This window comes from Cryptomeria japonica, chromosome 9 (assembly GCF_030272615.1).
Source record: "Cryptomeria japonica chromosome 9, Sugi_1.0, whole genome shotgun sequence".
Lineage (NCBI taxonomy): Eukaryota > Viridiplantae > Streptophyta > Pinopsida > Cupressales > Cupressaceae > Cryptomeria > Cryptomeria japonica.
The window spans coordinates 590,415,490-590,435,634 of NC_081413.1; the positions used below are offsets into that span (position 1 = coordinate 590,415,490).

Consider the following 20,145-nt stretch of genomic DNA (forward strand, 5'->3'; position numbering starts at 1 on the left):
TTTTTGCGTCGCATTAACATTTCTCCTATGTCACGCACTTGATTTTTATCATTTGCGAGCATTGAGTCATTCTTTTGCATTCTTCAATCATCTCGTCCTCGAATTTGGTCTTGTTGACAACACTATCCAGTCATGATTTTGATCGATTTTATCTTGTTGCATCAATGTGCGTGCTAATTTGTCATCATTTTGGACATTGTCAATCCTAATTAGGGTTTTGTCCTCTTTTCAATCTTGTCATCATGTGATCGATTTGTCATCGGTCGTGGTCATTGTTCGATCTTGTCATTTTGCGATCGATTTGTCATCGATCGTGGTCATTTCTAATTTTGTCGTCTTGCAATCTATTTTGTCGTCGATCCTTGTCCTCTTGTCAATTTTGTCATTTTGCGATCATTTCGCTATCGATCATTGTCTGTCTTAATCATGTCAATTTGGATCAATTTGTCATTGTTCCTCATCAATTGGCGTATTTTATCAAATCATTTATCACATTGGTCATTTGTCAATCTAAAATCAAATCAAATCGAGTCAATTATCTTTCAAGATCTAATTCGTCTTCCAGGGTTTTGTGATTTAATCATTTAACCTTGTGTGTCATTTCTTCCTCTAGGATTAAATAATTTATTTATTTATCCTAGGTCTTGGCTAATTAATTATTCTTCTCTTTATAAATTAATTAATAAATGAAAAATTATTAATTAATTTATCTAATTTTCCTAATTTTTTTATTCCCTCTTTGTGAATTAATTGATAAATGAGAAATTATTAATTAATTCACTAAGTTCCTATTTTCCTCATTTCTAATTTTTCTAATTTTCATTAATTTTCCTAATTTCCTAAATTCTAATTCCTAATTTCCACCTATTTTTCTAATTTTCCAATTCAAATTCCACCTAATTAACTTGTCTCTAGTTCTCCCTATTTGTGTGCTTCATGTGTCATACTCTTGACATAGAAATTTGTCATAGAGTCTTGTCTTGACATAACAACTTGTCATAGAGTCTTGTCTTGACATAGCAACTTGTCATAGAACTTGTCTTGACATGGAAATTTGTCATAAAATTTGTCATAAAATTATCATAATCCTCTTTGCATAGCAATATGTCATAACTTTGCTATTTTTGATTTGAATTTCTATTCAAATCTCTTTCATGCTAATTTGCTCATTTTCTCCAATTTCTCTATAAATTGGATGATTTTCAATCAAACCTGGTCTGAATTTTCTATCAATTTACCAAACCTTCGTTTCTAGTACTCTTGAGCCTTTTTGCTTTCAATTGTGTGAGCACTTGTAGGTGAGATCCACAAAACTATTGAAGAGGAAAGAACAACAATGGAGCTGCATGGAAGAAGTATTCAACTCTACATCTGGTTTGCATAATTTTACTCTTGAATGCTTTGTTTCCATACCTCTATTGAATGTGCTTTAGAATTAGGTTCATTTCAATGAGTATTCTCATGATATTGCTTTGATTGTCTAGTGTTTTGATTGATCTACTTATATTGTGATGATTCCTAATTTCTATGCTACATTAGGTTTTAAGGGGACTCAAGTATAATGTGAATATTTTTGCATAACTTGAAAACAAAGAAGACACAATGTTTGTTTGTTTGAAAGTGTTTGGTTGTTTTGATCATGCAAGCACAAATCTCAGGGTTGGACGTGACAATAGTTGTCGAATCTCACTTGGGGGGTTAACCTGAGCTACGCAATTCAGAGCAGATACTTAGGTGCTTGACCCCACTGACTCCCCTCCATGGCACTCACTTCTCCGGGGAAGCCAAGCACCAATCCCCACGAAAACTTCTCGTAGCGAACTTTGTATCTCTACTAAGAACCGTAAGAATGTGAACCGCTTCAGGAGTCTGACCTCCTACGCCAACAACTAGAAGGTTTTTGGCTTCTAACACAAAAGGTGTCTAGTAAGGGCATTCGTCCGGGTGACTATAATTAGTAGCGTGTTACGCTCCGTTAAATGGAAAGCCTCCCAACCTATAGAGGTTGCGCTCTGTAGGGTTTATGGGGAGTCATAACGTCGTTATAGCAGCATGTAACACCCGTTGCTTGCAACTTTCATCACAAACATATTTATTTATAGAAGCTTGGAAGAGCTTGGCTTTAACTTATTACCACTTTGGGTCGTTCCCTCTCATCGAACCTTAAGGGCTACTTGGGAGGCAAGCACCTTTCTAAAGATAAAACAAAAAAAGTCTATTGCTAAAAACACAAAAGACAAGTTTGTTAATTTTAGAGCACCAATTGAAGTGTTTGCTAAACTATAAAGACACATGGTTTCAAAATCTAAATTAAATTATATATTTACAGACTATCTAAATTAAATTATAAATTATAAATGGGAAAGAGAGGGGTCCTAAAGATCTAAATTTTAAATTAAAACCATGATCTATTATAATTATTTTTAATTAAAAGGAGATTATTTTTAATCCTACTATTTCCAATTGATTTAATAAAAATAACATGATTTGGAATTAATTAAGATAGAATTATTATATAAATTAAATTAATTTAATTTAATTAATATTATTTAAAATAATTTTCATAACTATAAGATAAAAAATATTTAACTAATACTAACAAATAAACACAATTTTCGGTACGTAATACATATAAAATTAAATAGAAATAAAAAATAAAATTACATACTTGCATCATGATATATTTGTCTTCTTTGTTCTCGATATCTTTGTTTCGTTTCGGGTGAATAATTCCTTTAAATCTTATTTTGTCTTCTCTTCTTATTCCCTATGCTTTTAAAATAGCCTTCAAATATCTTCAAATTATTGCCCTCAAAATAACTATCAAATGTCTTCTTTCATCCAAAAAAGCAAATTGTTTTGATCATTTGTGTAAAAAAATGAAAAACAATGTGTATTTATGACTATACTAAAATGTTTAAAAAAAAAAAAAATTGTGTCGATCAGGGTTCGAACGAATGTCGATAGTTACAAAAGGTCAAGTTCGTTCAAACCCGACCGTTACATGAATGTACCCATCATTATTTTGCCCAAGGCATTCGAGTGAAAGGCGTTCCTTAGGATTCGATCAAACCCCCTTTTTAGAGATCTCTCCTCAAATTCTTCAAAGTTCTCAAAAATTTTTGCCTTTAGACATCTGGTTCAAAGCACAAATGAAAGAATTTTGATAACCCAAAAATATAAGATGGTAGTGCTCGGAGCAAGCTTTCCAACGAGTATAATTTTATAACATTGTGAATTTATTGTGTTCTTGTTTTATTTAATTTTATGGAATATTGGTTTTTCACTGAACATGAACTTCTTTGTTCAATGCATTGGGAAAAATAGGAAACTAATTCAAAAAATTCTTAAAAATATCTATGCCCCAGATATTGATGTCTTTTTTCTAAGAAAAAAAAAATTGAATTTCGATATATATAAAACAAGTTATGTGTTCAAACCTAAACCTACGTTTGAATTATAACTAGTCGGAATTCAAAACTTATTAAAATGAAAAAATATTCAACATATCACTATCAAAACAACAACAAGCCCTGGATATTGATGTTACAAACCAAAATTCGAAAAAATTGAGTTTTTATCATTTATAGAAAAAAAGTTATGCGTTTTGAAAATCACATCACTCTTAAACAATGTAATTTGCTGTAAAAAAAACTACTTTTTGAGGGAAATAGAAAAATTTGAAAAAAATATATTTAAAATCTACAAACAAAATTTTCTACAAATCACTAATTTACATCATCTTCAAATTCTTAATAGTTTAAAAATTATAGTTATCGGAAGTTGAAGATTATTTTAAAAATGTCCATCTTAAGTGTCAAAAGTGACAAAAAAGTGGGAACCATTATTGTGAGTTCACCCAATAATCAAATATTATCTGCTTATATATGCTCACAACTTAAAGTTACCATATTTAATGATAAATGGTGAAAGAGAAAAGTATATATTTAAATCAGTTGTTAAAGGTACTTATTATCAACTTATCAAGATAGATATAAGTGCCATTTTGTTTGTTAAAAATATGTCAAGACAAGATTCTACACTATAGTCACTTAGTTCTATAACATGATTACAGAAATTTGAATGTGACCAACAAAAATGAAGATTGTTTATAGATGACTAAAAATATTTCAGAGATAATAAAAATAAAGATGAGACAAATTACAAATTATATGTCCCAAGAAATAAATTTTTAATTAAAGAATAAATGGGATTTATAGGATCCTAAAACTCTATTACAACAAACTATCAACGGAAAAATAGCTAACGAACAACAAAGGCAAAAAAAGAAATATAGAGAACCACATGTTTGGCGATTTGGAGAGCACTACGAAATGGCTAAAAGTGATTTTCTAAATTATTGATTTATCCGGTAGAAACCTGCTTATTGGCAATACCATCTGGAGCATTCCATGCAGTTCAAATGAGGAATAATGTTGGTTTGATGAATACAAGTTCTGGATACACTTGGCAGCAGTATGACAAATTTAAATCTGAGTGGTGGATTTTCATCAGCACATCTTAAGGCAACAAGATAGGTATACTAGAATTTGAAGTTGCAAACATTATTGTTAAAGGTGCAAATCTTAAATATCACTTTCTGAGAAAAATAAAAGCTTTTGAAGAAGTTCTTCGTTTCAGGTGTCCACGTCTTGTATCTAATGAGCTGAGGATTTTTGTAGGGGAGTTAGTACAATTTGGAAACCACTGCAAAAAGTCACAATTGAGGCATAAATGCCACCCTTGCCAAGGGTGAAAGATGTACCCACAGATATGCAAATTTGACCATTGTAAAAACTGATGATTTTATCATACTCAATTTTCCTCTTTGTACTCATGTGCATCCCACTACAAAACAACTGAAGATGCTTAAGATCACTCCAAACATGGTTCTAACAGGAAAACAGTCATGGATACATGATCTCTACAAACTCAAACAAATTCTCATCTTCCATGGCCTAAACCAACAGGAAAACAACGTTGCCAACCATGACCTCTTGGTCATATTTTCGGAAATGCCTACAATTTCTACTGTTCCATGGCCGTTGGGGATGGGGAGACAAGGGGACATGGGGACAGGCTTTGGGGATGGGGGGCAAAGGGAAAAAGTTTCGGGGACAGGGGGGCTTGGGCCTGGAGGGGGGAAATGTGTTTCCGTGGAACACTGACAATTTCATAAAGGGGCATGGCAATTCAGGTTGTGCATTTAATCTTGTTTGATTGTTTCTTATATTAAAGAGATTATTTGTTATTTGATCCATTGAAAACAAAATACGCACCTAGTCATCTGTTGCTTATGGTTGTTCTATGGCCCTGTTTATGGATGTGTGCCTCAACCCTCACTTGAACAAATATTTTTTGAAATCTATTTTTAAAGGGGCAAACTCTTTTGACCCAGAGATATGAACCAGTGAGGCCACAAATGGGGGACCTCATCCCCATTTAAACATTCAACAATAGCACCCCAATAGAGTTTGAACCTTGATGGCAAGAACACCACCACAACTCAACCCTCACAACATGCCAATGTTGACTTTTTTGAAATCTATTTAATTTACAGTGTGAATCTAACATAATATTAGTGACAATGAAATAACTAAAAATATATTAATCAATTAATATTATAAAAATATAATAATTACAAATAGTTTGAAATTCATATTAAAAGTAAAATATAATTTAAAATTCGTAAAAATGTCAAAATCCATCAATCAATATTTTCCCATCATTAAATATATTATAATCATGGGCAATGATGTACAATGGTCATAATCATTTATACCAATTTTGTAGAAACGTTATGGCAGTTTTCCAGTTGTTACTGTTGCAATGACCATTTTGAATCTACTGCAGGATTGTTTTAATATTTAGAACGTCCGTTACAAGTAAGAAGTTAAAATTCGCTGGAACACAACCATTTCAAGACAACAAAGTCGAGGAATTAAATATCAATTTGCAACATTCAGTCCATAAGCAACATCATAAATTCGCATTATCTCACATGAATACAAACTGTATATTATGTTGAACACAGCCGAAGAATGAGCCCACGTACTCAGACAAAAGTCAGGGCAATCACCAAAATTGATATCCTGACTGAAACTTATTATTTTACTAATATTTTAAAATTACAAAAATGACAAATGTAGTCATGCTCATTCACTAATCAGCTTCAAGTTCAGCACCAAAACGTTCTAATCGTGCTGCTTCCTCATTTTCATCATGTATCAATGCATGATTAATAGTTCCATCATCTTCTAGAGCTTGTATTTGCCTTCCACCAAACCTGCACAATGACAATCAGTAGTTATGGTTTCAAAGTGGACCTAGCATAGAACGTTTACATTTAGCCATTATCCTACCAAACACAGTTGATGAGACGCAACATAAACACGCCCAATTAGTCCCATCCTTACAACAACAGTGCAGCCAGAGACATGTTATTCCTAGCTTTGCCCTAGGACAAACAAGGGACTAAAAAGGGAGGCCATCCCTCAATATTTAAGAGACACTAGGCTGTCAACTGCAATTTGTCCATCCACTGTCTGGCCCCAACCCAAAAAACACACTCAAACAAACTGCAGTGTTATACATTTCTTTAGAATTCATCTCTGAAAATTCTCATGATCTTATATAACTACTGATTCTTGATCTGATTAAACAGAAGAAAAAAAAAGTTCATTACTTTGTAAAAACAAAGATCTCCGAGGCATACAGATGAAGAAATTGGAGGTTGAATTGGAAAAGCAAAGGTACAACGAAATAAGTTGGCACTGTTAATCACAATGGCATAATCAAGTCATCAGGTAGGACCCACAATAAAATGATGAGAAGAACTCGAGAATAGAAAATTGGCACGACAAATGACAAAGCAAAATGTCACAAGAATCATGTCAGAACCAAAAATAATCCAGAATGACAGGCAACCCCAATACAACATGATTTCTCAACCTGAAGGGTTTTTTTAGGCAAAATTAAATCAGATTCAACAATCAATTATGAAATACAAGGTGGTCGTCAAACTTTAGGCCACAGCCCAAAGTGCCAAAATACATGACAGGCATAAAAATTGGAGAGAGAACCAAGCATTAAATAAATAAGACAAAAACGAATTTAGACAAGTATCTAATACAACATGGTTTCTCAGCCTGATGAAATTGATCTTTTGAAGTAAAAATAAATCAGAACAAAGATCCAACTTCACACACAAGGAGGTCAAGATTCAGAACTAGGTTCCAAAATACTACTACACCAGCTTAAGTCACATATACACACTATTATCAAACACATCCAACTATAAACTGTGTACATAATTGATAGTACTACCAAACACCTTAGAAGTATCTTTCCTATTGTCTCCAAGAAGATTATGACAGTGGCTATATCTACAACCAGAAAGATTATAAACATTGGCAGTGCTTGTAAATGTTATTCGATTTTCAATTCTAGATGCAAGTTATGTTCAAGGTTATTCTTCTTCTTTCAGGTATATGTTATTTCTTAATATAATGGATCTGATTATTGTCTGGTATGATGCAGATGGAGAAGGAGCATTTATCGATTTCAATGTACTTCTCATCATTATCCATTGATATATATATATGCTAATGAGGAGGATCAAGCAATGCCTTGACCGGTCACGTCTAATGGACATGACCAATCAAGATATTACTTGATCGCACCTCTTAGAATCATAATCACATTTTACCTTATACCAATCGGCATGTATAAGTTACTAATCGGTGTGTACATCATAACAAGTGAGCTGATACTAACCGGCATATATATTATTAACAAATGAACCGATACTAATCGGTATGCAGTCTTTTAATAATCCCGATAACAATCGCTGTTTACATAGTTAACGTGTTTGACCGATAATAATCAGTGTGCAAATGATTAACAAGGTAAACCGATACCAATCGGTATTTGTGCTTTATGATTTGCAACCGATAATAATTGGTAGTTAGACATTGATTAAGTATTCAAAGTTGATCGGAATAAGTAAGGTTATATATCGAAGAATGATCATTAGATGAACGAATGATAAATGAAGTCTTATCATAGTCTATCGATAAGATAGATGATTGAATGAGAGACTTCATTTATCTCTCATTCAATCATTTATCTTACCAAGGCTATCATGTATCAACACTCCCTCTTAGCTAGGTAAGATAAATAAAAGATAACATATCTAGCATCACATTTCTAACGATGATCAGTATTCCTTACGTAATCTGACTCTCTAGGGGATCATATCACCTAAACATGTGACATGAAGCATCATCAATCATCTGATACAGAAAATCACATCACCTAAGCACGTGACATGAAGTACCACCTAAACATGTGATACAAATGTTCATCGCATCAACTTGTGATGACAAGATATCACCTAAGCATGTGATATCAGTATTGCCTAAACATGCAATACTTTAGGAATAAGTATAGGAGAATAGTTAAATTCTTAACTTATTCAAGTTGTGGTATGTGCACTAGCATTTTATTCAAATGCTTTACCACAACACACTCATGGCACATCCAGGGCACACCAGAAATCCAACATGATAACTGGTTTGAACATCATAAGATCGTCACCTTATAATGTCTACATACAAGTGTTCATTATCTGAGAGATCGTCACCTCTTTGACATGAGCACAGGGGGTTAAACCCATGAAAGTCCTAACATGACAAAGAAGTTTACACATAAAACATCTTAATAAGCATAGGAGTACAAAGCAAATTAAATTTCAATTATACCAAGACCTTTTCTGAAGTGCTCAACTTTCACCCTTGAAAGTGGTTTGGTAAGAATATCTGTTGTCTGATCTCCTGTACAAATGTATTCCAACTAGATCACATTCATATCTACCATGTCTCGTGCATAATGATATGGAATCTCAATATGTTTGGATCTATCGTGAAACACCGGATTCACTGAAAGTTTTATACAACTTTGGTTGTTGCAATGAATAACTGTAGGCTTCATTGGTTCACCGAATAACCCCACAAGCAGCTTCCTAAGCCATACTGCCTCTCGAGCAGCCATGGAGGCTGCAATGTATTCTGCCTCAGTGGAACTTTGTGCTACTGATGACTGTTTTCTGCTGATCCAGGATATCATGGCTGAACCTAAACTGAAACAACACTCTGAGGTTCTTTTCCTGTCAGTTACACTTCCAGCCCAATCTGAATCTGTGAATCCGTGTAGATCTAGTTCAACTCTCTCATATTTGAGACCAAGTTTTAGGGTACCTTGTAGATATCTCATGATATGTTTTACTGCTACCAAGTGTATCTCCTTTGGTTCACACATAAACTGACTCAAGGCATTAACTGCATAACAGATATCTGGTCTCGTATTTACAAGATACATCAGGGACCCAATCATTTGGCTATATAGAGTAGGATCTGAGGGTTGTGAATCTGCTGCTGCTTCCTTAAGTTTATGAAGGTTTGTTTCCATTGGAGAGGTCATGGGTCTGCAATTTAGCATTCCAAATCTCTTCCAAATGTCCAAGGTATATTTACCTTGGTTTAGTATAATGCCATCAGAATTCTGCCATACTTCCAAACCTAGGAAGTAATGAAGGAGTCCCAAATCCTTCATATCAAATTCTTTAGCAAGGTCTTTCTTACACTGATCTATGAGGTGATCTTCTCCTCTAATTAACAAATCATCAACATATAAAATCAATATTAGCATATCACCTTTGTTTTCCTTATAGTAGAGATTAGGATCTGCATCATTCTTGGAGAAGCCTAGTTTTGAGAGATAAGTATCAATTCTTTCATACCAAGCCTTGGGAGCCTGTTTAAGCCCATAGAGAGCTTTCTTGAGTCTACACACATGAGACTCTATATCATGAATCTCAAACCCTTCAGGTTTCTCTAGGTATACTTCTTCTAAGATCTCGCCATTAAGGAATGTTGTCTTAACATCCATCTGATGAACTTTCCAGCACTTTGATGCTGCAATGGCTAATATGGCTCTTACTGAGGTGTATCTGGCTATAGGTGCAAATGTTTCCTCATAATCAATTCCTTCCTTTTGAGAGAACCCTCTGGCTACAAATCTAGCCTTGTGTTTCTCAATGCTGCCATCTGTAGTGTGTTTGATTTTGAAGGGCCATTTGGAGGTGACAACAGATTTTCCAACTGGCCTAGGGACAATCTCCCAAATATCATTTTTCATAATGGATTGGTATTGCTCAGACATGACATTCTTCCATACTTGATGTTTAAGTGCATCTGATACATTAGTAGGTTCTGCTTGTGAGAGATCATTCAGGAGAGCAACGTAGTTGGTAAGTTTGTTAGGCCTTTTGGTTTCTCTGAAAGTTCCTAAAGGGGCAGCATACTTTTGAGCTTCTTCTACAATTTTGGTGGCCCATAGTGGTCTTTTCTTGAAATTTTCTCTAGGTGGGTTTTAAGTTTCACCTTCATTTTCCTCAAGACTCTCCCTCTAAAGCTCAGGAGCAGGGTCTTCATCTGTGCTAGGGGTGGGGATATAGACTTCAGGTTCTATTGAGCTTTGGGCTCTTTTAAAGGCTAAGTCTTCTTCAAAGATTACATCCCTACTCAATTCAATATTCCTCTGACCAAGTATATAAATTCTGTAGGCCTTGGAGGTTTCACTATATCCTACAAGTATTCCCCTTTTTCCAGAAGGCTCTAATTTTAATCTTTTCTCCTTAGGTACATAAATATAGACAGGGCTCCCAAATATCCTAAGGTGGCTGATATCTGGTTTTGTTTTAGTAAAGACTTCCTCAGGGGTTTTATCTTCAAGATGGGAGTGAGAACATCTATTTTGTATATATACAGCAGTGCTGGTTGCTTCTGCCCAAAGATTGGTATTTAGATTCTGATCAAGAATCATGGCTTTGACAGCTTCTACAATTGTCCTATTTTTCCTCTCAACTACCCCATTTTGTTGAGGATTATAAGGTATAGTAAACTCCCTCTTAATCCCAGCATTTTTACAAAAGTCTTTAAACAAATCTGAGGTGTATTCCCCCCCATTGTCAGTTCTAAAGGTTTTAATTTTATTTCCGGAGTAGTTTTCTGTTAGTGATTTAAATTCTTTAAACCTATTAAGGATCTCTTATGATTCTTTACATTTCAGAAAGTAGATCCAAGTTTTCCTAGAGTAGTCATCAACAAATATTACATAATACAAAAATCCCCCTAAAGGTGGTACGAACATAGGTCCACATACATCAGAATGAACTAACTCTAAATTTTTGTTTGTTTTCCTAGTACTATTTTGAAAAGCACCCTTAGCATTTTTACCTAGGGCACATCCTTTGCATGCCCCAGAATGATATTACTTTAACTTAGGTAGGCCTGTGACAAGGTTTCCCATTGATAATAAAGCTCTAAAATTCAGGTGACCTAGTCTTCTATGCCAAACTTCATTAGCATCTGTAGTTTCATGGATTAGGGCTAGGTTGGGCTCTGTGCATAGCTCATACAAGTAGCCTTGTCTTTGACCAATGGTTTTAGCTTTCTTGATAGATGAATTCTTTGGCCAAGCCAACACTCTGTTGTCCATGAAAGTCACTCTGTATCCATTATCCTCTAGTGCTGATATGGAGACTAGGTTTCTCTTGATGCCTGGGACATATAGTACTCCTTCAAGTTGTAATGATACGCCTGACTTTAGTTTGATGGTGCAGGTTCCAACTCCTCTGACTGGATGTGTGAAGTCATCTCCGATAGTCACTTCCTCATCATTCTCCTCTATCATGGAGTCTAGCATTTCTCTAAACCCTGTAATGTGTCTGGATGAGCCACTATCGATCACCCAGAAGTTAACCTTGTTTGAAGCTTGGTTTGTAAGTGCTAAATAGAGAACATAGTTCTCGGAGTCATCTTCCCTTTTAGATTTTCCTGCTTTGGCAAATGTGGCTTGTTGTTTGGCTCTTTCTGGACATTTGGCAACATAGTACCCGAATTTGTCACATCTGTAACATTGAATCTGTGAAAGATCTTTCTTGAAGGTGTTCTTGCCATGACGACCTTTCCTCTTTCTAAATTGTTTTTGCTTGCTTTTCTTGTTGGAGTTTGTATTTAGGACTTGAAGATCTTCATCTATATTCTTTTGTTTGATCCCTTTCTTATTTAACCTTGATTCTTCTTGGAGACAATCTGCCTTTAGCCTATCAAACTTAGGAAATTCATCTCTTGCACTGATGCCTTGGACGAATATTTCCCATGTGCTAGGCAACCCATCTAGAGCAATGAGTGTTAATTCTTTGCTTTGGATCTCATATCCAAGGGTTGCTAGTTCATCCCTTAGGGCTGACATCCGCATGAAGTAGGCATTGACTGACTCCCCTTTGATCATAGCTATATGATTTATTTCTCTCTTTAAAGCCAAGGTTCTACTAGCATCGGATATCTCAAATGCATCTTCAAGTGCTTTGAACATGTTGTAGGCCGTTGCATGTTTCCTTATGATGGGCATGATATTATTTCTCACCCCATCAACTAAGATTTTGACGGCCTTTACATTTCCCTCTATCCAAGTTGTTTTATCAGGTTCAGTTTCAGGTTCTGCAGTTTCAGTTTTACAAATGATTCTACTTTATTTTCTTTTAGAATCATCTGAATTCTGAACTTCCATGCTGAGAAGTCATCACCTCCTCCGAGTCTATCTTCGAATCTGATAGCGCTAGCCATTAGAAGAAATGTGATGTTGAATATATGCTTGTCTTGAATTTTCCACAAAATTGAACAGCCTCGGGTTCGATTTAACTTGGCTCTGATACCATGTAAATGTTATTCGATTTTCAATTCAAGATGCAAGTTATGTTCAAGGTTATTCTTATTCTTTCAGGTATATGTTATTTCTTAATATAATGGATCTGATTATTGTCTGGTATGATGCAGATGGAGAAGGAGCATTTATCGATTTCAATGTACTTCTCATCATTATCCATTGATATATATATATGCTAATGAGGAGGATCAAGCAATACCTTGACCGGTCATGTCTAATGGACATGACCGATCAAGATATTACTTGATCGCACCTCTTAGAATCATAATCGCATTTTACCTTATACCAATCGGCATGTATAAGTTACTAATTGGTGTGTACATCATAACAAGTGAGCCGATACTAACCGGTGTATATATTATTAACAAATGAACCGATACTAATCGGTATGCAGTCTTTTAATAATCCCGATAACAATCGCTGTTTACATAGTTAACGTGTTTGACCGATAATAATCGGTGTGTAAATGATTAACAAGGTAAACCGATACCAATCAGTATTTGTGCTTTATGATTTGCAACCGATAATAATCAGTAGTTACACATTGATTAAGTATTCGAAGTTGATCGGAATAAGTAAGGTTATATATCGAAGAATGATCATTAGATGAAGGAATGATAAATGATGTCGTATCATAGTCTATCGATAAGATAGATGATTGAATGAGAGACTTTATTTATCTCTCATTCAATCATTTATCTTACCAAGGCTATCATGTATCAACAGTGCTCAGGGTTAAAAGCCACAACACCAATCAGCATTATTCACCATTGGATCCCAGGATCAAACATCACTCCAAAAGGTTACTTAGGTCCTCCATGATGGTTCTAGAAATTCATAGCTGAGGTGTCTGTCTCGCTCATTGTATCCAACCTTCCAAGTTTGGGACTTTCAACAGATAGAAAGATTCCCTTCCAAGGACTGAACCTTTGTTGCTTCAGAACTTTCAACAGCATTTTTGATAAGTTTGAGGTCACACTCTCCTTGATACACTCAGCAACTTTCCTTTTGTCTGGTTCATAACACGAGTTTTTCTATTGTTTCACTTCTGTGCTGCTGATATCAGTTATTCTGCAGTAAATGGACAACAATACAGCTCTATGGATCCTATGCATTTCTTGCGTGTACCTTGAACTGGTAGCAACTCCTTGGGACTCTCTATAGGGGTTTAGCTGACTATGCAGAAGAGAAGCAACATTTTACCAAGTTTGATTGTCTTCATGACCAAACTTTGCAAAGCTTTGGGAGAAAAAAAACTGAAGCACTGCAAGAGTGAGGATTAGGTGGTGGTATATCATACCAGGTGATGGTGGGAGGTGTATTGTATTGTATTAGACGTCAAGAGCAGAAAAGTCGGCAAGAGAAAAGAAGTACTTTTGCCACTTGATGCTTTGAATAGAGGAGAGAGACTGGCTTTGACTGGAGAGTAAAGAGAGGTGTATTGTACTGTAGATGTCAGGACAGAAAAGTCGGCAAGAGAATAGACATACTTTGGTCACTTGATGCTTTGAATAGAGGAGAGAGACTGGCTTTGACTGGAAAGTAAAGAACATTATTCAGATTTTGAGACCCAAGGAGACATGCATACCTGAGAAATACCAAAAGCAAAATTTGAATGAAAGACAACAGGAATGCTCACCTGCTGCACCACAGCCTGGTTTTCAAGTCTTCCTTATGGCCAAAGCTTGAAGCCTTGGGCTGCACCTAGGCACTGATTTCTCTTCACTGTGCAGGGGCGCTTTAGTAGATTTAGAATGATTAATTGGATTTAAAACTTGCATGGATTGCAAATCTCCCTGGAATATTTTAAGATATTGTTGCACACTGCTGGATTGCCCTGCCTTATAGTGATTTTAAGATCTTTTGGTGTCAGACAGTGGAAGTCTGGAGATGAGTGGTTGTACCTGGTGGGCACAGTGCTTGCTTAAAGTGACAAGTCTAAAGCCATGTAGGTGGACAATGAACAGCTCAGCATCACTAATTTATTTGCTTAGCACAAAACCCCAGTCATCTGATTTATGATTTTTAGATGTCCTTGCAGGTTGAAAAATAGATGCAGAATCTAATCAACAAAAACAAGTAGGCATGGCAATACCTTCAGTGGGTGCTTTTATTCTTCATCAAAAATGTTTGTGTACTCCTGTGGCCAGTGAACCAATACCGTGTTTGCAGGAATACTAAATTACGAGGAAGGATCCCACCTTGAGCAAGTGGAAAACCACAGGCAACTATTGATTGAGTGAACCATTTCTTATACCTTCCATTTTATTATGATGAATGGTGCATTATTTGATGAATATTTATTATTGATTAATTCTTATGTTTCCTGAGAGTGGGTAACACTTTGATGAGTTAAACATATTCGTTGTACATGAAAGAGGGGCCATGGTGCCCATTAAGGTTCAAAGTTGCAAAATTATGCAGCCAGTAGGGTGAGAATTGTACTTAAAGAATCTATTTTGACATTTCAAGTTAAGGTAAATGTGGTTGATAGTTGTCATCAGTGCAATTCCCTTCCGATACTTTTCATTTTGATATATTGCAGAGCCATGTTTGATAGGCCATAATTGTAACCCTTTATAGTATCTAGTCACAACTCCAATGACTCAGTAAGATGATAACATTGTAAAGACTGGTGTCATGACAGAGCCACATGTTTGGCAAGTTGCCAATAATATGCTTCTGCCAATAGTGGCACATAGAATCTTTAAAAACTCCTAGAGGGAAGCAGGAGCTTTTATTTTGAAAGGAACTCTCAATGAACTCTTGATGGAAGGATTAATAAGGAAAATTCTCTTAATTTCAAATCCAAATCTTGAAGAAAAGTTGATTTCCTCAAATGGAAGTTATGGCTTCCCTCCCTTCAAAAATCCATACATAAATAGAGTTGACAATTTCATGAAAACAACCATGGAGAATGTTTTTATTGCCTGAAATCTTGCACGTGAAGGAGCACCTTGCCCTTTTGGTAAAGGAAGACTATAGCTGCAAACATGGCATCCCACACAAGTAGTGCTGCCAGCCCTTGAAAGTGGAGCTTGTAGTAATTCAAGCTTATCCTTGTCCATTCCACATTTATCTGCACTCTCAATGGTTTTCATTTTCAATGCCAAGAAATTCGTAGATTCCTATTAACAAAAGTTTTGTGATGTAATTTGAGAGTATTGATCAGGGAGTCTGTTGTTTCAGCACCATTTCAATGCCAAGAAATTCGTAGATTCCTATTAACAAAAGTTTTGTGATGTAATTTGAGAGTATTGATCAGGGAGTATGATTTTTCAGCATAAGGCACTTGGGTACTTTTCTGCACTTCCATATATCTCTCAAAACTTACTGGACTTTCTTCAATGTGAGCATATAGAGATGTTGGCCTCAAATTCCTCTCTCTGTTTTCAAAAGAAAAATGAGATAAAAAGCACTTTAGTGTTCTCTATTCTCTCTCCCTTGTTGATTTGCTTGGTTTTTAGAGTATCCTTGCTGGATAATGGAAAAGGAACTTTTTGAATGGATGTTTCAATCATTCTTCTACATTGTAGAATCTCCTTGCTTATGTATGTTCAACGAAGATTTAATAGAGCATTTGCAGAGACTGTAGGAGCCAAACATGGAAAGCTCATGTTGTTCATTTAACTTCTTGCTGCAATTTGAACAACAGTTTGGTCATGTTTCTCTGAGTTTAAAGCGATGAAGGGACAAGCTTTCAGGAACAGCCAAAAAAAAATAGATTTTGGGATGGTAGGGGGATGGCAAATGAAACAAAATTTAATTTAATATTTTAAAATACAAATACCTAAAAATTACGTAAACAATCTAAGAGAAGCTTTCTAAAAATATAAATATGAGCCCCTACAAAGTACAAAATACAGAGTTGCATGGAAATGGATACGTTACCAAATACGAATATAGTGAACTTTTAAGATACTGTGATACAGATATGGTTAGATACAGAAATTGTTTCTACATCAAAGGGTATAGAACATAACTTCAAAAACAAATTATTTATATATATTAAATTTTAATACACTTCGGTTTTTAATATGTGTGTTTGTGTGTGTGTGTGTGCGATATAAACTGTAAACTAGATACAGCACCAAATAGTGTGGCACTGAATCCAGACATATCTAATATGGCACAAAAATTTGTGCCAAAATATTTTTGTACTCATCCTGAGCAAAACAAATAAAGTGCTCATAAAAATGAGATGAGTTTAGTCAAATCATTTACCATCTACCGTTCATTGCTTGCATGCACTTCAGACCATGTTGACGGTCCTTGAATTTCACTTGAACAACTCCATTTGGATGGTTCTCATAAACCTGCATTGAAGCCAAAAAAAAAAAACAATCCTACATCACTTCAAAGGGGAAATTTATTAAATGTGATTATCTCAACATCTTCAGACATTGTACCATCCACCTACACGAGAAGTAAAAGTACAATTGACTTCATTGTGACTATGTCATGCGTAGAACAAGTTAAATACGATTCACATCTTTAATAATTAATATTTGAATGCCTGAGATAAACTCAATAGTCAAAGGACTGCAACAAAGCATAGCAGTGAGAAGTAGAATAGCATACATGCTAGAGAAAAGGTGACAACATTCTGAGAAAGAAAGCACTGATATTGCAACAAATATTCAACAATAATAGCACAGACAATCTATCTGTCACTCAGTGCAACAAGGATATGAATTCTTTTTAAATAAAGAATACAAATACTTTTGATTCTTAAAAAGAATTACAAAGACACACAAATTGCCACTCTAAAGATCTTTTTCATGACATTTTCATCATTGACCCACTTTTTAGATCTCTCGTGCTACCACCATTTATAATATACCTAGTAAATCTTTGGAGCATGCATCTCCCCTACATTCCTGCCACTTCTTCACAAGAAGCATGATTAAAAAGCCACTCAAAAGGTAAACATCAATAATAAATAATAAATAAACATGTCAGCTTTAGTTATTAGTTATGTGTTAGCTGGCAATTAACTTATTAGATGTTAGCTTTTAGTTAGTTATTAGTTATGCATTAGTTGGTAACTTGGTAGTTAGCAGTTTGGGTAGTTAGTAAGTTGAGTGGCTTACTAAAGCCATAAAAAGTAATCATTTGTGAGTTGAAGCTGAATGATTGATTTGTGGTGTTACAACCTTGTGCTCTTTGTCTTCTCAATTTCAATAGTGTCTTATGCTTTTATTATCTTGACTGGAGATGTTAAGCCTTCTTCCTTTGGGAGATGACAGATCTTAGATGCCAGACTCTTCAAGGACCATTTAGACTGATTTCTTGATAGCTTCCTTCTTCCAACCTCTTCTTGATGCAAGAGGTACAAACCATGAAGCAAATTCGTTTGTGCATGGTAGGGATACTACTAGGAAAGCGTAGAGATGTTGTATCAAGTATCAACTACAAGACCAACAAACACTCTTCAAGCTAATCATCAACGCAAAGTAGCAACTACAAACACCTGCACAAAGTTAGATATTCTCATCAAACCCACCTTACAAGCTACATAGGCTCTTAGTTCAACAACTTTAGATGGGTGAATAAAGGATATCCAACCCCTATGAATAGCATCACCAACTCTCCTTAACCTAATCTATTTTCCTACCAGCATTCTTTGACTTTGTCTTGAGACATTTTTCAAATCAATAGTGACTGATGTTGATTCTACTGGTGAATGATCGACATAGAGTTGTAAATTTTAACTAGCTATTCTTATGTTTTCACATATTGTAAGAGCAGTTTCCTATTTTCTTTGGAAATGTGCAGAATGCTCTTTTTGCCTAGTATAATATATCACACTGACCTATTTGACCATTAGTCAATATTTATACATTTTCTTTCTTGCTTCTGCTTTCAAGCTAATTTTAAAGATATCAACACAAATAACCTATGTGATTATATATTAAATTAACCATAGTTAATCCAAAAATAGATCAGAAAAATTGAAAAATGAGTTCATGTTGCACTACAACTCCATGACAAAGAGGATCAATCGTGGTAAATGTAAAATAAGCATCCAACAAAAAGTGAACGCCCCACTTTGTCCGTTTCCCAAGAGAAGATGAAATATTCTCTTTGCCTCTTCATTTCCAAAGAGGAGATGGAGCAATCTGCATTGTCATTTCATTCCTTAGCAAGAAGACCTTCATTGGGAGAGTTAGCACCTATTTAAACACAAGAAGAAGGGCAAAAGAGACCATGGGGAGTGTGAGCAAGTGAGCTTAGCAGCATTATACTAAAAGTCATTGCTTGCTATAGCCTGAGATTGTAATCATTTGGAGATGGTGAATGAGGAAGCCAATAGATCTCACTCTAGTTAAGAGTTTTTTCTTCTTCCTGGAATTAGCTTATGTATTGATAATCCTTTTTTCTTCCATTGTTTTGTCACTAGTTCATGTTATTTCAATGTTCAGATGTTTGTTTGAACTTTGAATGCTTAAAGTGCTAGTCCACAATTGGCCAAATTAAGGAATGTAACATCCATCATATTTCACAGATCAATAACATAGCTATTGCATTGATATATATTGAATGCAAATAGGAAATATAACATAAGTTCATACCATCTCTTACAGCATGAGATATGCAGTAACACTGGCATCAAGTAAATTTAAAACAAAAGAATGAGAGCATAAATATTTTAGGAGAAATTAAGCTTATCTATTTATCTATAACCCTAACCCAATAATATTATTTTGTCACTTAATCCTTTCAAACAATCTTCCAGCAATTCATACCACATATCAACATGATTACAAAATTTGACGGAAATTTTAGACTGAATATATTTGACAGCGCAACGTTATGGAATGATGATAAAAGCAATAGTCCTTACCTTTACCCTTTCTATTGGACCTATTTTAGTGCATTCCTCTGCTACATCAGCTTCCAAATCTGACAGAAGTGTTGGGTCGGACTGTAAAGATGATACCAGATTCATTGGTCATATGCAAAGATGATAACAGTGAAAAATCTATCGAAATATTAAATCAGAAAAAAAATTATCAACAAATTTAATAACTATAAGTCTGTCCCATTAAAACTTTACACGCACTCTTAGATATGCATGCCTAAACAAGCGGAGATCAATTCTATAGTCAATCATTTCAGACATGAAACCTAGTAGTTCTTCTAGCTTCACTACAGAAGACAATTGTGTTCTTCTCCATAATTAGAACACTAATGGAAGTATTACTCACACGTAACTCAGCTGGTGTAAACATGTTCTTCAAAAGCACAGTTATTGGCACCAACATCTTGGCATCATCAAAGCCACCTAAACCAAAAAGACAAGAAACTTAGCTCATCCCTCTTAATGGAAAACAAAATTAAATTTTCCTTGAA

At 35.0% G+C, this 20,145-nt stretch overlaps 1 protein-coding gene across 2 annotated transcripts in view; it reads right to left on the reverse strand.

Annotated features, from left to right (window-relative positions):
* Positions 1 to 5,917: 5,917 nt before the first annotated feature.
* The window catches only part of LOC131071848 (splicing factor U2AF-associated protein 2), a 130,634-nt gene continuing 116,406 nt past the window's right edge, over positions 5,918 to 20,145 (reverse strand). For both annotated transcript variants that reach the window (XM_058007809.2, XM_058007810.2), the window contains exons 12-15: positions 20,001 to 20,077; positions 19,637 to 19,717; positions 17,014 to 17,105; positions 5,918 to 6,286 (exon numbers count right to left, since the gene is read on the reverse strand). In XM_058007809.2, the coding sequence (XP_057863792.1) occupies positions 6,163 to 6,286; positions 17,014 to 17,105; positions 19,637 to 19,717; positions 20,001 to 20,077 (374 nt within the window). In that variant the 3' untranslated portion in view covers positions 5,918 to 6,162. The remainder of the gene's footprint in view (positions 6,287 to 17,013; positions 17,106 to 19,636; positions 19,718 to 20,000; positions 20,078 to 20,145) is intronic.